The sequence below is a fragment of the Panulirus ornatus genome, chromosome 34 (genome assembly GCF_036320965.1).
Source record: "Panulirus ornatus isolate Po-2019 chromosome 34, ASM3632096v1, whole genome shotgun sequence".
Lineage (NCBI taxonomy): Eukaryota > Metazoa > Arthropoda > Malacostraca > Decapoda > Palinuridae > Panulirus > Panulirus ornatus.
In genome coordinates this window covers 14637681-14652685 of record NC_092257.1, presented here as the reverse complement: position 1 = coordinate 14652685, position 15005 = coordinate 14637681, and the positions used below count along the sequence as shown (strand labels likewise).

The 15005-nt window shown below is 37.1% G+C and overlaps 1 protein-coding gene across 3 annotated transcripts in view; it reads left to right on the top strand.

The window, feature by feature from the left end:
* Positions 1 to 15005, top strand: part of MRG15 (MORF-related gene 15) — a 39433-nt gene that overhangs the window by 12580 nt on the left and 11848 nt on the right. For 2 of the 3 annotated variants that reach the window (XM_071682467.1, XM_071682466.1), the window contains exon 4: positions 8443 to 8502. The exons of the other annotated variant lie outside the window; for it this stretch is intronic. In XM_071682467.1, the coding sequence (XP_071538568.1) occupies positions 8443 to 8502 (60 nt within the window). The remainder of the gene's footprint in view (positions 1 to 8442; positions 8503 to 15005) is intronic. 3 annotated transcript variants of the gene reach the window in all.

Here is a 15005-nt window from a genome sequence, read left to right as displayed (position 1 = left end):
AACACATTCACCCTCTTTTGTACATTCTCCATGCCTTGCATCCATACAACATCCTTAGGGCCACTATACCTTCGAATTTACTTATCTGTACCCTCCCAGATATTGATCTTCACAGATTCTTCACTGCAAACCTCACCAACTTTATGACTCGTTTTGGGTGCTGTGTCCACTTTCAGGTATCTATAACACTTCACTTTCATGTTTTCCTCATTCAGGCTCACATGCAGCTAACCTGTTTCTTTGCACTGCTAAACCTAATAACCTTGCGTTTATTTCACATTTGCTCTCATATTTTTCCTTTTACACACACTTTCAAACTCAGGCACCAACTTCTACAGTTTCTCACTCGAATCTGCCTCCAATGCCATGTCATCAGTACTGACTACTCTTAGGTCCCCCACCTCACCCTTTACAGACTGCCTACCTGTTGTAAATATAGGGGTAACAGTGTAGTACTGATGAATGATATAATAAAAACCTATCTGTTGTGAATATAGATATAGTACTAATGAATAATACTATAAAAATCTGGCGAAGTGAAACAAAAGAAAATTGAAGTTGAACTAGAACATTGTGACATTCTGTGTTAACAGGTAAAATGTCAATGGAGGATCAGTAGCATATATACATGTTAGTTTATTTTGCAGTCTATTGGCAAAGCCATGAAACTTGAAATCTTGCACTATCATAACAACAAAAACAGTAAATATTGTGACCCATAGACCAACCAAAACCCTGCAAGAGGAATTAGTGTTATAGTGGAAGAATTAGAAGGTATTTTGGAAAACATAGAGAAACTTGAACTAACAGTTATATGGACTGGAGACTTCAACTTCCATTTTTAGAATAAGAAGAGGGGCAACAACAGATGTAGACTTGAACGTAACATCAAGAATACTGGATCAGCAGAAGAGAGGGAACAGCTAAAAACGTTAATGAATACATGTAAGACATTCAACCTTGTATGAGTTAATCATTTTTCATCAAGAGAGCAAAGAAAATTAAATTATGTTTTTACAAATGATATGGAAATATTCACTGACACTGAAGCTCATAAAGCTATATTTAATCATAGTATCCTAAAATTTACTACCATACAACTTGCTCTCTATGACAGAAAATGTTCAAGAAATGGGGTCCCATGATTGTAAAACTCTCACCTTGTATAGTAGAAATAAGTGATTACAAATAGGTAATGACATGCCACCTTTAAGTATTAAAAACAGATTGATGATCTAGACAGTGAGAAGTTCTTCAAGAGGACATAACATGAAATTGAGAGTTGTTTAGGTAGTGAGAGGAAGTATTTTTTATAGCATTACAGTAGTAAATGAATGGGAGGAAATGACTGAAGACATTGTTAATGTGGGACTGTACAGAAATGTAAGAAGTTGTATGATAGAGACTGCTCAAGAGACGGAGTCCCATGAGTGTAAAGCTCCCCTTCAGTCTTTACAGTATAGATAGGTGAAAGAAGAAATGAGCAGTTACTCACACACACACACACACACACACACACACACACACACACATTGATACATTGATTTGGAGCTGTCTATCCAGGAGGTACTAAGGCAAGCTGAGAAGCTCAAAAACAAGGTGGAATTCAGTTGAGTTTTCATTAAGCCTGATGGAAAAAGACAAAGAGTACATCCAGAAGGCAAAAATGGAAGATGTCATATAAGGCAAGAGGACAGACTACCTTTGCCACTGCTGCAAAGAGGTCAGGAATATTCAGCAATAGTAATGGTGGACTGAAAGTGTTATATACAAATATTTATAGGGCAACCAGAGGAGAACATGAAAGGAAGTGAGATTTTTTCAAGATGTAAAAAAGTACTTTTATAGTACAATAGTAGATGAATGAAATAGAATGACTGATGACATGGTTACTGCAGACAGCATACATAAGTGTATGAAGCCCCACAAGAGTGAAACTCCCTCCATATACAGTACAAATGAATAAGTACAAATAGTGCCATTGTACAAAGGCAAAGGGGATAAGAGTGAGTGCTCAAATTACAGAGGTATAAGTTTGTTGAGTATTCCTGGTAAATTATATGGGAGGGTATTGATTGAGAGGGTGAAGGCATGTACAGAGCATCAGATTGGGGAAGAGCAGTGCGGTTTCAGAAGTGGTAGAGGATGTGTGGATCAGGTGTTTGCTTTGAAGAATGTATGTGAGAAATACTTAGAAAAGCAAATGGATTTGTATGTAGCATTTATGGATCTGGAGAAGGCATATGATAGAGTTGATAGAGATGCTCTGTGGAAGGTATTAAGAATATATGGTGTGGGAGGCAAGTTGTTAGAAGCAGTGAAAAGTTTTTATCGAGGATGTAAGGCATGTGTACGTGTAGGAAGAGAGGAAAGTGATTGGTTCTCAGTGAATGTAGGTTTGCGGCAGGGGTGTGTGATGTCTCCATGGTTGTTTAATTTGTTTATGGATGGGGTTGTAAGGGAGGTAAATGCAAGAGTCCTGGAAAGAGGGGCAAGTATGAAGTCTGTTGGGGATGAGAGAGCTTGGGAAGTGAGTCAGTTGTTGTTCGCTGATGATACAGCGCTGGTGGCTGATTCATGTGAGAAACTGCAGAAGCTGGTGACTGAGTTTGGTAAAGTGTGTGGAAGAAGAAAGTTGAGAGTAAATGTGAATAAGAGCAAGGTTATTAGGTACAGTAGGGGTGAGGGTCAAGTCAATTGGGAGGTGAGTTTGAATGGAGAAAAACTGGAGGAAGTGAAGTGTTTTAGATATCTGGGAGTGGATCTGTCAGCGGATGGAACCATGGAAGCGGAAGTGGATCATAGGGTGGGGGAGGGGGCGAAAATTTTGGGAGCCTTGAAAAATGTGTGGAAGTCGAGAACATTATCTCGGAAAGCAAAAATGGGTATGTTTGAGGGAATAGTGGTTCCAACAATGTTGTATGGTTGCGAGGCGTGGGCTATGGATAGAGATGTGCGCAGGAGGATGGATGTGCTGGAAATGAGATGTTTGAGGACAATGTGTGGTGTGAGGTGGTTTGATCGAGTAAGTAACGTAAGGGTAAGAGAGATGTGTGGAAATAAAAAGAGCGTGGTTGAGAGAGCAGAAGAGGGTGTTTTGAAATGGTTTGGGCACATGGAGAGAATGAGTGAGGAGAGATTGACCAAGAGGATATATGTGTCGGAGGTGGAGGGAACGAGGAGAAGAGGGAGACCAAATTGGAGGTGGAAAGATGGAGTGAAAAAGATTTTGTGTGATCGGGGCCTGAACATGCAGGAGGGTGAAAGGAGGGCAAGAAATAGAGTGAATTGGAGTCATGTGGTATACAGGGGTTGACGTGAGGTAACTACACACACACACACTCACCCACTTTACCTAACCTTCCTCTCCCAGGATCCCTTTCTCTGGGGCTCCTGCAGCCTCATGAACCTGCCATGTCCACTGGATGGGACATCAGGTCAAGAAGTGTGGTGTTTTGTACATGTATTTGTGAAATGAGTGTAAGACATAAGAGTTGTTAGTGTTGTATGTTTTGAGTATGGAAGATGCATGTTTGGCTAGAGGGGAATTGTGATATATTGAGTTAGTGTTTGTAATGTTAGAGAGATGGGTGTTAGTAAGACTGTAGATGAACAAGTGCAGCTCATATTTGTCTGAGGAATGTAGTTACAATGCATATATGTCTGATAGAGGGGAGTTTGATCCTTTAGCTGTGATGATTGATTCAACATACAGATCACTGCAGTTCACTGTCATGAGTGACAAAAGTTGATGGTGAATAAAAAAACTTTAAACAGCGTTTGCGGTTGGCCAGCACTTCCCTGCTCAGAAAGTGGCCTTAGGAACCAAGATGGTCGTCCTTGCTTCCCATGCTTTAATATAAACCCCCAAGACATATCAGTGACTAATTCAAAACTTCAAGCATTTCATATATTGATTTATTGAATTTTCTCTTTTTTACCTTTGTTTGATATGTGATTCAGGTAAGTTGTGGATGTTATGTGGATGCTGCTAGTGCCTTGTAGATGCTGCATCAACTTGTGCCATGTTAAAGGTCTCAACCAAAACAGTGACTTAGTCATTAGGTGATGCCGCCATTGCCACCAGCACAGTGATTCATTCATTGTTTAGTCTTGTAATTCAGGTAAGTTATGCTCATTATAATGTCAAGATATGCTATATAAATGTATGTTGTGATTTATAATCTGTGAATAACAATATCCAGTGATGATATACGATGTTTCTGATGAGCATTCACGGGCTGCCAATGAGAGGGTTCCAAGCATCCAGTTGAATAAAGCTCTTTACTTTTTTTGATTTTTCGTACAGTTTGCTCATTATTGAGTGTGTCTCTATGGATAATGATGCATAGATAATGTGATGATAATGTGTGATAATTTTGACAAGTGCTTATGTGCAAGCAACACAATTATGATGCATTGATAGAGTATGTCATGTTATTATAAGATGATTTTGAAAAACAGGGCTCATTAGCATCCCTTTAAATCAGGCACTTTTAGAAATAGAAAATAATTCTATTTCATACCCTTTACTATTTGTTCATTGTTACGAGTGCAAAGAGCAAGAAATCTGTTGCACTTGAGGAAGTTTTTGCCTTTCTGCAGGCTTCAGAAAATAGTTGTTTTTCATATTTCTTCATTTGATTTTCTTGCTGCTATCATTTTATTTTTCAGTGCAAGCTCCGGAAACTTTATGGTTTAGCTTTTATGTAAGATTAGGAAAAAAGATCATTTACTGTTTTCATATTTTACTGGACTCCTTTGGAATACAGCTGGAAATCAATTCCATGGTCAAAAGACAAAGACTGGGTTGGGAGAGCAGAAGTCATTATTGTGTGCTTTGTATGCTTTGTTGGTGTCATGTTGGAAGAGGGGTGATCAGTAAGATTAGGCTGGTGAAATGTAAAGTTGTGGTAAGCTTCATATTCCTAATTGGGGTTGATGGAAGATGTGTAGGGCTGTTACAGAGAACTGAGTATAGGTTGAACCTCTTCAGTCAGGCAACCTTGTGACCTAGCCATTACCAGACCACAGAAAACACCGGAAAACAAAAATTGATATATTCCCGACCCTAGTCTTGCCAGCTCATTCCACATACATATTGCTGTGTTATCAAAGGTAGAACAAAGCTTGAAATAGGAAGTGATACAACCATTGATGCTTCCAAACAAGGTTTTTATTGTTGCATCATTTTACATCAGAAGTATCCCCAGACGGAGACTACTCAGTATCTTGGGCATGGGTTTTTCATGGCATACAACGCTCATACAGGGTAGATTTGTTAGCATTATGCACTTGTTCTGGGACTGAGTTTTCCACTGCCTCTAACTGTGCAAATTTATCCATGAACTTTGTCGCAGCTTTGTGACGAGTAGTTGTCGTCATGAATTACCATAGGTTGGTAGTTGGCTTTGGTCAACTCTTGTTGCTATTATTGTTTAATTGTTATCATTGAGGCTGTCAGCCCATGCTGCATCAGTCCAGTCAAGCAGCTGGCTCATACTCTCTGTCTAACCCTATACCTATTGCTGTTGGTTGTTTGATAGAGAATTGGAGTTTTTATCGATTCTGTTAATACTACCTTACACTACATGCTTTCTTTTCTCCGCACACACTATCTGCTAAAGTTCTATGTCTCCACTTAAACTTGTGTAACCATCCTTGCAGATATTCTGTCATAGTCTAGCTTTAATTCTCTGTGAAAAACTTTGGCCTGCTTGATAAGCATCTCTCCAGAAATGCTTACATCTTCAATACATCAGAGCTTAAACTACTTTTACAATTGCACTGTCTAATTCTGTTCTCCTGGCACCTTTCCAAGTTTTCCAGAACTTTAAACTTTTCTGGCTTTCATTTTCAGCAAAAAAGATGAGTATAAGAAATTAACATGACTTGATTAGCTTGGCTGCAGTGTAAACAGATTTTGGCACCTTAGTGCTGCTAACAGCACTTCCTTAGTGGCAGATCCACAAACTAATGGCAGTAGATGGGAGTTACCGGACCACAGAACGCCGGATTAGAGAGGTATAACCTGTAGTATATTGAGCAGATTGAGTTCTTTTTTCATTGGAATTCTCTTGTTTTGATAGTGTAGGTGTTGAATGTTTATGGTCTTTACAAAGCTGGTTATTGTTTTTGAGTGCTCTGTTTTGTGTGGTTTGCAGCTTTTTTGTATTTGTTTTTGACATATAAGTTATAATTTAGGGTGGAGTAGATGAATTGTTTGTAGATGCTTTACTGTGGGATTATTATTCTTGTCCAAAACTGGTGCTGGTGAGTGATATTAGGGCATTTAGCATGTGTATAATCTTTGTGTTTTTATTTGTGGTATGGGGGTTAATGTTATGTGTTTTGGTATCTAGAATCGATGGATTTTTTGTCGAGTAGTGGATGTGCAGGTTGAATTCATGCCTGTACATACATACAAACATTAGAGATGATTATGTGCTAGTAAACAAGTTATCTGACTGAATCATTCAAATGAAAAGTTTGTAGAAAGAGGAAGAAATTTTCATATCAGTTAGTGGTACAGGCAGACATAAGACTGAGGATTACTTCTTTGGTTTGAAAATTACCAGAGTTGAAGAGAACAGAGCATACACATCAGAGATATCTTCTTGAATTAGGCAAGGGTAAACAGAAGAGTCCCACAGAGCACATCTTAGGACTGCTGATTTTTGTGGTCCTGGAAAAGACTTAAAAGAGGGACTAGAATCTTACCTGAATACATATTCAGTAGATACAAAATTATAAGAAAAGTAAAAAGGTTTGAAGACTTATAAAACCATTAAAAAACAAGAAGAGTATTAATTTGTGATCATATTGATTGCTTGAATTCACCCAAACTCAATGCAAGTTGGTAAAGATAGGCAGAATAAAATGAGGCCTAAATATCTTATATTATGACTTCAGTCTTGAAGGAGTCAGTATGTGAAAGGAACTTGGGGACTGACATATTAATAGTCCACTGTATCCTAAACCATTGTTAAGGAGGTGAAGTATTTACTTGCCAGTACAAACATTACCTTTAGGTACATGGAAATGTACAAAAAGTATATATTACACACAAACTAAAGTATGCACAACCAGTTTGGTCTCCTCATTTGAGGATTATAGATCTTTTAACAAAGATGTATCAGAAGTAAGGGAACTATGCCACAGGGAAAGGCTAGCAGCCATTCAAATTGCACATGTTGGGTTACAGAAGGCAGAGGGAGACATAATGCAAACATAAAAGTTTCAAGATGGATTTGAAGTAGTGAAAAATGAGAAGTTCTGGAAATTTAGAAATTACTTGTTGATGAAAGGACTTATCACGAAATAAGTAAGAATCATTTTGTAAAACAAGCAAAAAAATTTTTTTTTTTTTAGTAAGAATTGTGATTACCTGAAATTTGGTAAGAGGGGAAGCTGTAAATGCAGACATTATAAGTGAGGAAATTGTAAATGCAGACATTATAAATGAGACATGTCTCATGGTACTGAGGACACTTTAAGAGATGAGGTTTGATGAGTGTAAAACTCCCTTTCCATATATCACATAGTCTTCAAATATACACAAATACATGCAGTTTACAGTACTTGGCAATGATATGGTTATGATAGACTTCCAGCTTACTCCATAAGGAGTTCAGAGTTACAGGAAGATACTTAGTGTTCATATACACCCATCTGAGATGCATACAACACCAAAGGTTATGCATTCAGAAACACAGAAATTTTATTGGACTCCATATGAAATTTCCTACAGAGAGGCTGCACGAAAGACTGTGAAAGGAAGGAAAAATTTCCACATAAATTGCAGTAAAGACCAGATTTTTGAGTGTTCAGTAGTGTTGGTAGATTCTTCAAATTAACCACAACTGTCATGTCTGATAGAGATGTGTACATTGTTTTTGTGTGTAATTTATACCGTTTGCTTGTAAAACTCATACCATATATATATATAGTATTCTTTTAGTACTGACGGATTGTTTACAGAATGCTCACGGTGCAATTTAGGTCATAACTTCAGGCAAGATATGGTCTTACTTTTTGTCAGATCATAATTTTTAATGTTTTTACCGAAATCCGTGTACAGTTTTCTAATACTGCTGGCAGATTGTTATCATATTTTGATAGCACAAATGTAGCCATGGAATTAGGCATTGTTACATAATTGACAGTCTGTACTTCTTGTCAAGTTGCTGATTTTTTTCAGCTCGTTTCACTAAAGATTATGTTGTGTACTTGTTATTTTCGTAGTGCTGGCAGATTGTCAGCAGTGTCAATGTGGCTGCAGCTTCAGGGAAAGTTATGTAACATGCAATCCTTGTAATTGATGCTCATCATGTTTCGAACACTTGCTGAATATATGTGTTTTAGTATCAAGAGTATAACACAAATAATCGTTGAAAAGTACAGTAATGCAAAACAATATTTACTAGAATTTTCCATTGGCAGAGTGTTGGCAGAGGCTGGCAGGGTGAGGCAGAGCGTGGCAGAAGCTGCGTCAGTAATGATGTTAGTATCATTTCAAACGAACCCTCTTCTTTTTTAACTAAATAGTAGCAGGGGAAATGCACGTAACAGCTGCAACACGCTCTAGATTATGCACTGACACTGTGCCCTATATTCGTACAAAGCTTGCCGTGCACTTTATGGGAAATGTAATGACATGAGATTTGTTCTGCTCTGCGTTTGAAAACCTAGAGGTCATATCTCTAAGAAAAACATAACTTAAGAGGTAATTCCACTAATGTGAATAAGGAATCAATAATGAGAGGGTTTCAGAAATATAGGTACAGAGGCATATTTAGCTGAATTTCATTTGTTCGAAAACTATAAGAACAGCAATGAGATAAGGAAGGAGAGAAAATAGATAAACAAGCATCAATGGGAAGGAGGGAAGGGGTTATATTCAGCTTGTTTATGGAGCATATGTCTTTTTAATGGGATTTGTAAAGAATTGCCAAAGAAGATTGGATGAAACTTTCCAAAAGTTGGAACAATATTCTTTTTGAGGTCAAACATAGTGTTTGTAAAGGTAAAGCACTTTGGTGTGTTTTATATTTAACCGTAGAAAGTTGATGTAGGTATAAGGGGTAGTTATTGTATTTATAAAGATAGAAAGCTGCACAAAGTTGTTTCCAAGGGGTAAATAGTTCTTGAATTTTAGGTGTATTAAATGTTACAGGGTACCAGTTTTCCCACTTTTTTTGGTCGTGAGATCAAATATGACAGATAAAGTTATATGAGGAAATCCGCTGGAGGATGGATTGAGGCTTGCTGAGCAGAGTGATTCATGTAAAGATGAGTCTCATCTGTGAAGAGTTTGAGTGGGTTTTGAATATGGAAAGGCTATTGTTAAGTAAGAGTAATGTACTCAGAAACAGAATAGTATGAAGAACATTAATGGAAGAACAGTGAGCTCACTTTACCTCTGCACAGGTATCGGTATAAAAGATGAGATCAAGGAGATGAGAAAGAGCAAATTTAAATTTAAAGTAAATGTTTAATGAAAAAATTATTAATGCTTTGATTGCTACAAAAAGAGAATTTTTTTCCCCCCTTTTTGATTATTTTGAGATCATAGTAGATAAAGAAAGTGACATTAAGGTAGTCACTTTGGATATGGATGGGTTTCAACTGAGCAGAGTGATTCCCGTAAAGGTTGATGTCCTTTGCATTTCAGTCTGTTATTGTTTGGTTACCAAGAAAAGGTCATGGTAATGAAAATGATGAAAAGCCTTGCAGAGTTGGAATTTGAAGTGATTTAGGAAATGCCTGTAATAGAATGATAGCGAAAAACACTGGGTTGGTATTGCGTAGGGTTTCGATAAAAACCTCTTATCTTATCAGAATTAATGTTAAAAACATGTAGTGTTCCCAAGAAAGATGTAATGTATGCAAGATAGAAAACCTATTTGCATGAATTTTCTGTTTGTTAGATTGATTATTGAAGGTAACAAATGAGGCATCGGCTGTTGCATTACAAACAATATATTTGTTAAATCTTTCCACTGATGGTTTTCTAAGGTTTACTATTCAGGTCACAGAAATTCAGCTTGAGTACTGGTATTAACAAAAATCTTAACATAAATGTAGAACAGAAAAAAGCCATTCATGGCATTAGTATGAATGTCGTGTAAATTGTTAATTTCTTATTGTATGGATTTGGCCCATTGTTTCAAGTTCTGCTTTGATTTTCTTTTACTAGATATATTAGTATGAGGAGCATATAGAAGTAAATACTAGAGTAGAACACAGAGATAGACACTAAGGCTCTGCTACTGTATTTGTAAATTTTCATTGCTATAAATGAAATTACCCCACCTTCCATGGATTAGGGAGGTATGGATTTGTTTCTCTAATCCCCTGAGAGTTTTTTTAATGTCATATTCCAAGAGCATCAGGAATGGATAGGAGATTATGCATGCCACAAATCTGGAAAGATGTTTTCTTAATAACAGTTAAACAAATTTACTTAAAAATACAACCTCTTGAATGGATTAAGCTTATGAGGCAATATTTTTTGGGTGATTGGTTAGACATCACATCACAAAAATATGAGAAAATGGATATCGTGAGTATCCTCTGACATTGTTCAGGACAAATTTTTGGCATTCCAAGGGCCTCTTATGATGTTTATGACATCAAATGTCTCAAATTTTGCTTTTATTGTGTTGGAAATAATACCATCTTAAAGAATTCTTGGTTGTGAAAGAAAAGGTGTAGCTGGAATACCTGGACATAAGTAGCTAAAGGAGCTTTGTTTTTAAGCCACTGTAGTTCCAGGAATTCTAACAGAGATCCAGTTCCTCTTAGCACCTGTAGAAGGTAGCACCTCTTATGATATTGTTTAATCTACTGTGAGTTACTGTGCTAAGTTTTAGTCGAGTCTGTAATGATTTTTTGAAGATCCTGTTATGTACAATATGAATTAGGAGAATTAGAGTAGTGCCTTTGTAATGTAATTTGTAGAATTACATTTAATCTTACATTGTCCTTTTAAAACAAGGGATATTTTCCATAGTATTTGTATTTTTTTTTTTTTCAATAATCTTCAACCTTCCATTCTCTCCCAGTATTTAGTGTTTACCTCTATATTTACATCAACACTTCAAGCTTAATCTGTTTTTACTGTTATTACTGTATTTTGTATATCATCTTTCACAAGAATTTTAAGAAGGTTGATAAATTTTGATTTCCGTCTCATGATTTTTTTTTGGTTTAGATATGTACCCCAAATGGAAGGTGTATGTGAGGACCTACTTGGCTGCTAGGGATGTGAACATGGTGGAGTGTTTAGAGGTTTCTTGGATAGAGATTTATGGGGAAGATTGTTTGGGTCACTCAGTTGGAGAGGGAACGTGGTATAGGAACATTTGGCAGGAGCATTAGGTAGTAGTAGTCAATATTTGTACCCCGAATGGAAGGTGTATGTGAGGACTTAATTGCCTGCTAGGGATGAGAACATGGTGGAGTGTTTAGAGGTTTCTTGGATAGAGATTTATAGGGAAGATTGTTTGGGTCACAAAATTGGAGAGGGGACCTGGTGTAGGAACAGGAGCATTAGGTAGTTGTAGTCATTATGAATATTCGGTAGGAGCCTCTGCAAACACTGCTAGACTTGCCCTTTGCTGGTGGCCTGTTGAGAGTGAGGCTTAAAGGAAAAGAAACGGCACCAAAGTTCACTAGCTGTGGAGACGCTGTTGCTGTGCCCACCCCTTTGAGGGGGTTCCAGAAGGGAACAGGCATCGGAGATATAGATTAATAGATAGACATGGTGTTTGAATACAGGGAGGTAGATGGATTGATATTTGCATCTGAGGTTTACTAGGGAAAGGGTTATCCTGGAACTTAGTAAAGCATTGAAAAAATATATCATGCATGGCTCATGATGTGAAGTAACCCCCACTGAGTATGTTGGATAATGAGAGGATGAATTGGTTACAAGTTGCATTTGATTTTTGTAAGATTTTTTTTATGAGGGTAGGTTTGGCACTTTTGGTCCAGATGAATGAAGTATCATAATTTACATAAAGCTTTTACCATTAATGCTGTTTTCATGTATGAAGATGAATAATTACTGCCTGAAATTAACTATGACAGTCTTTGTTATTTTGTCAATATTTTTCAAGGAAGTTTAAAAACTTGTTTATCTTCTGTGACATTATTCAGGATATATTTTTGGCTCTCCATTACCATTAGGTACATCAGTCTTTTACTGTTCGTGCTGCTTTCACATATGAAGATGAAAAGTAACAGCTTGAAATTAACTGAGAGTCTTTCATTACATTATGGTTTGATTAATGCCTTTTGAGATGTTTTCGTGTCAATATTTTTTAAGGAAATTTAAAAACTTGTGTAGATGTATTAAAACTGTCCATGTCTGGAAATCATAGCAGAATGATGTTATGGCTTCTGTAGTACTAGACTGCACTGGGGATAATTCACAGGAATATGTGTGAATTTTAATAGTTTTTATTTTTATTTTCCTTTTTTTTATGCCCTGTCCTTCCCACCATAATGAACTACAATCAAGAAAAACGAAAGAGTGGCATACACACACTGCCCAGCTGTACAAAGCCAGCACCTGCTGTCCACAGCCAAAACAGACTGTTGCATGGTTTAACTTGACTGCTCTTTAGTAAACTGCCTTGATCTAGTTCATTCAGTCCCAGGTAGAATTCTTGTACTCCTGAATGTTTAGGTCCCAGTACCCTAAAGCCTCCATCATTTCATCCTTCCATCTTTATCTTGATCATTCCCTCTTCAAAATCCCTCTGCTTCTTACATATAAATCCTTTTGATCAATCTCGGTGCTCATCCCCTATATATGTCTGAACCGTTTCAGCATCCCATGGGCAGCTTTCTCAATCAGACTTTGCTTACTACTACACATGCTTTTATTCTTTCGTTGGTCAACCCGCATCATATCACATATAGTCCTCAGACATTTTATTTCCACCATCTCCACTCTCTTTTCTTTTGCATTCAAAACCCAGGACTTATATCCATACAACATTGTTTTAACTACTAAACATTCAAACATACCTATTTTTTTCCTAGCAGTGACTTTTCCTTTCACCTGTTCAATAATGCATCAAGGACATTCACCCCTTCTTTCATCCTATGGCTCATTTTAGCACCTATGGTTCCATCCACTGCCTTGACCATTGACCACTCCTAGGTACTTCAGGCATTCCACTTCCTCTAGGTCCTTCCCATTCAAGCTTATACTCTTATCATCATTTCTTATTTCTGTGCCTTTATACCTCATGAAAGTGTTGCACTTCCTCCGTGCCCTTCCCATTCAAGATTATATTCTTATCATCATTTCTTACCTTTGTACCTCATTGCCTTATTTGTGTTCACATATACTCATGACTTTCTGTTTTTCAACATTCTCCCAAACTCTGTCACCAATTTCTGGAGTCTGCCATCAGGGCTTTTTCATCAGCATATAGCAACTAATTCACTCCTCTTGCCCTCTCGACCCCAGGATACCATAGAAATATCAGTAGAGATTAGATGTTGCATGGCAAAAGGGGATAGTCATTGAAGCAAGGGGAGTGGGTGAGAAATGGGAGATATTTAGGGAAGCAGTGCTGATATGTCTGTGACATGTGGAAAATGAGAGGTGGGCAGGTGAGAAAGGGTAATGAGTGGTGGGATGACAAAGTTGCTGGTGAAAGAAAAAATGAGGTTTATGGGTCTTACTTACTGGAAGGAATGGCTAGAGCTCAAGAGGAAGGTGCAAGGGTTGAAAAAAAAGGTATATGAGAGTTTGGGTAAGTGAGTATCAGTGAACGTCAGGGAGGCTAACAATGTGAGACAAACAAATGAATAAATGGGAACAGTGGAGGAGTGGAAACACATAGTGATGAGGTGAGGTGGTGACTATATGTCAGTATTTACTATATGTCAATGTTTACAGATGTTTACAGTTTTTTAAATGTTATTCTTTATTCAGAGTTTGCATATATGATATTTGAGGCTACATTTTTATTTGTAGGCAAGTTGCAGGTGGTATTCATAAGGATATTTTATACCCTCTTATGAACATGTATAAGACAAAAGTTATGGAGATTGTAAGTAATGTAGTGTGTAGTGTTGATTTATGTTTGATAATCTGTCAGATTACACAGCAAGTGAGTCGAAATTTAACGCTCATGTTGTTTAACTCCTGTTTTGATTGTGATGTTGATTTATAAGTCATTTATCTATAGTCTACTGTGTAACTATTATACTTATTTTCCTTTTTATGCTGATATTGGCAGTAGGGTATAGAAATAGCTTTTGAGTAGTGTTTTTATGTTTGTGGTTATGGGAGTGAGTTCTTATGAGGATCTTATTGATTTCTTATTGTGATGAGTTACAGGTATGATAGGGAGATTGAAACACCTGACCTACTGTCAGCTCAGCTACTTTATTTCCTATATGCAAATGCTGTCAGATTGAGGATGTCCAAGACCTAAACCTCCCAGATTTATTCTGCATTTCACTAATGTGAAAGATTTGATATTTAGCTACAGGCATCAGTTTTGGATTTAGGATGTTTACAGTGAGAGGTGCAGAAACTATAACCATATCGAGTTGACAGGTGGCTGAGACCCATAATGGTTTGCAATGTGTTTATCGGCAGTCAGAAGTGTTGGGCAACAAACAAAATACCCAGTGAGTGCTGCATACTATCCCTGCTTCAAGCAAAATCTTGTCTTAAGTATCTAGTTAGTTAGGTAGGTTGATACATATGGTAAAAAAGCGCTATCTTTCCAGATGGGTCCATGAGTTTTGAAATGATTAATATGACTTGTTGTCTAGGTAGGATTTGTAAGTGTGAACGTGAGATGGATTTCCTTATGATTATGGAATCCTCACTTCATGGTTACTTCCACTGAAATATGAAATCAGTATAACATTTATTATAGCAAATGACAGGTAATGTCTAGTTATTTTCATTGGAGTATGGAATCATAATATCATTTATTGTAGTAAATGACAGGAAATTTCACTAGCAA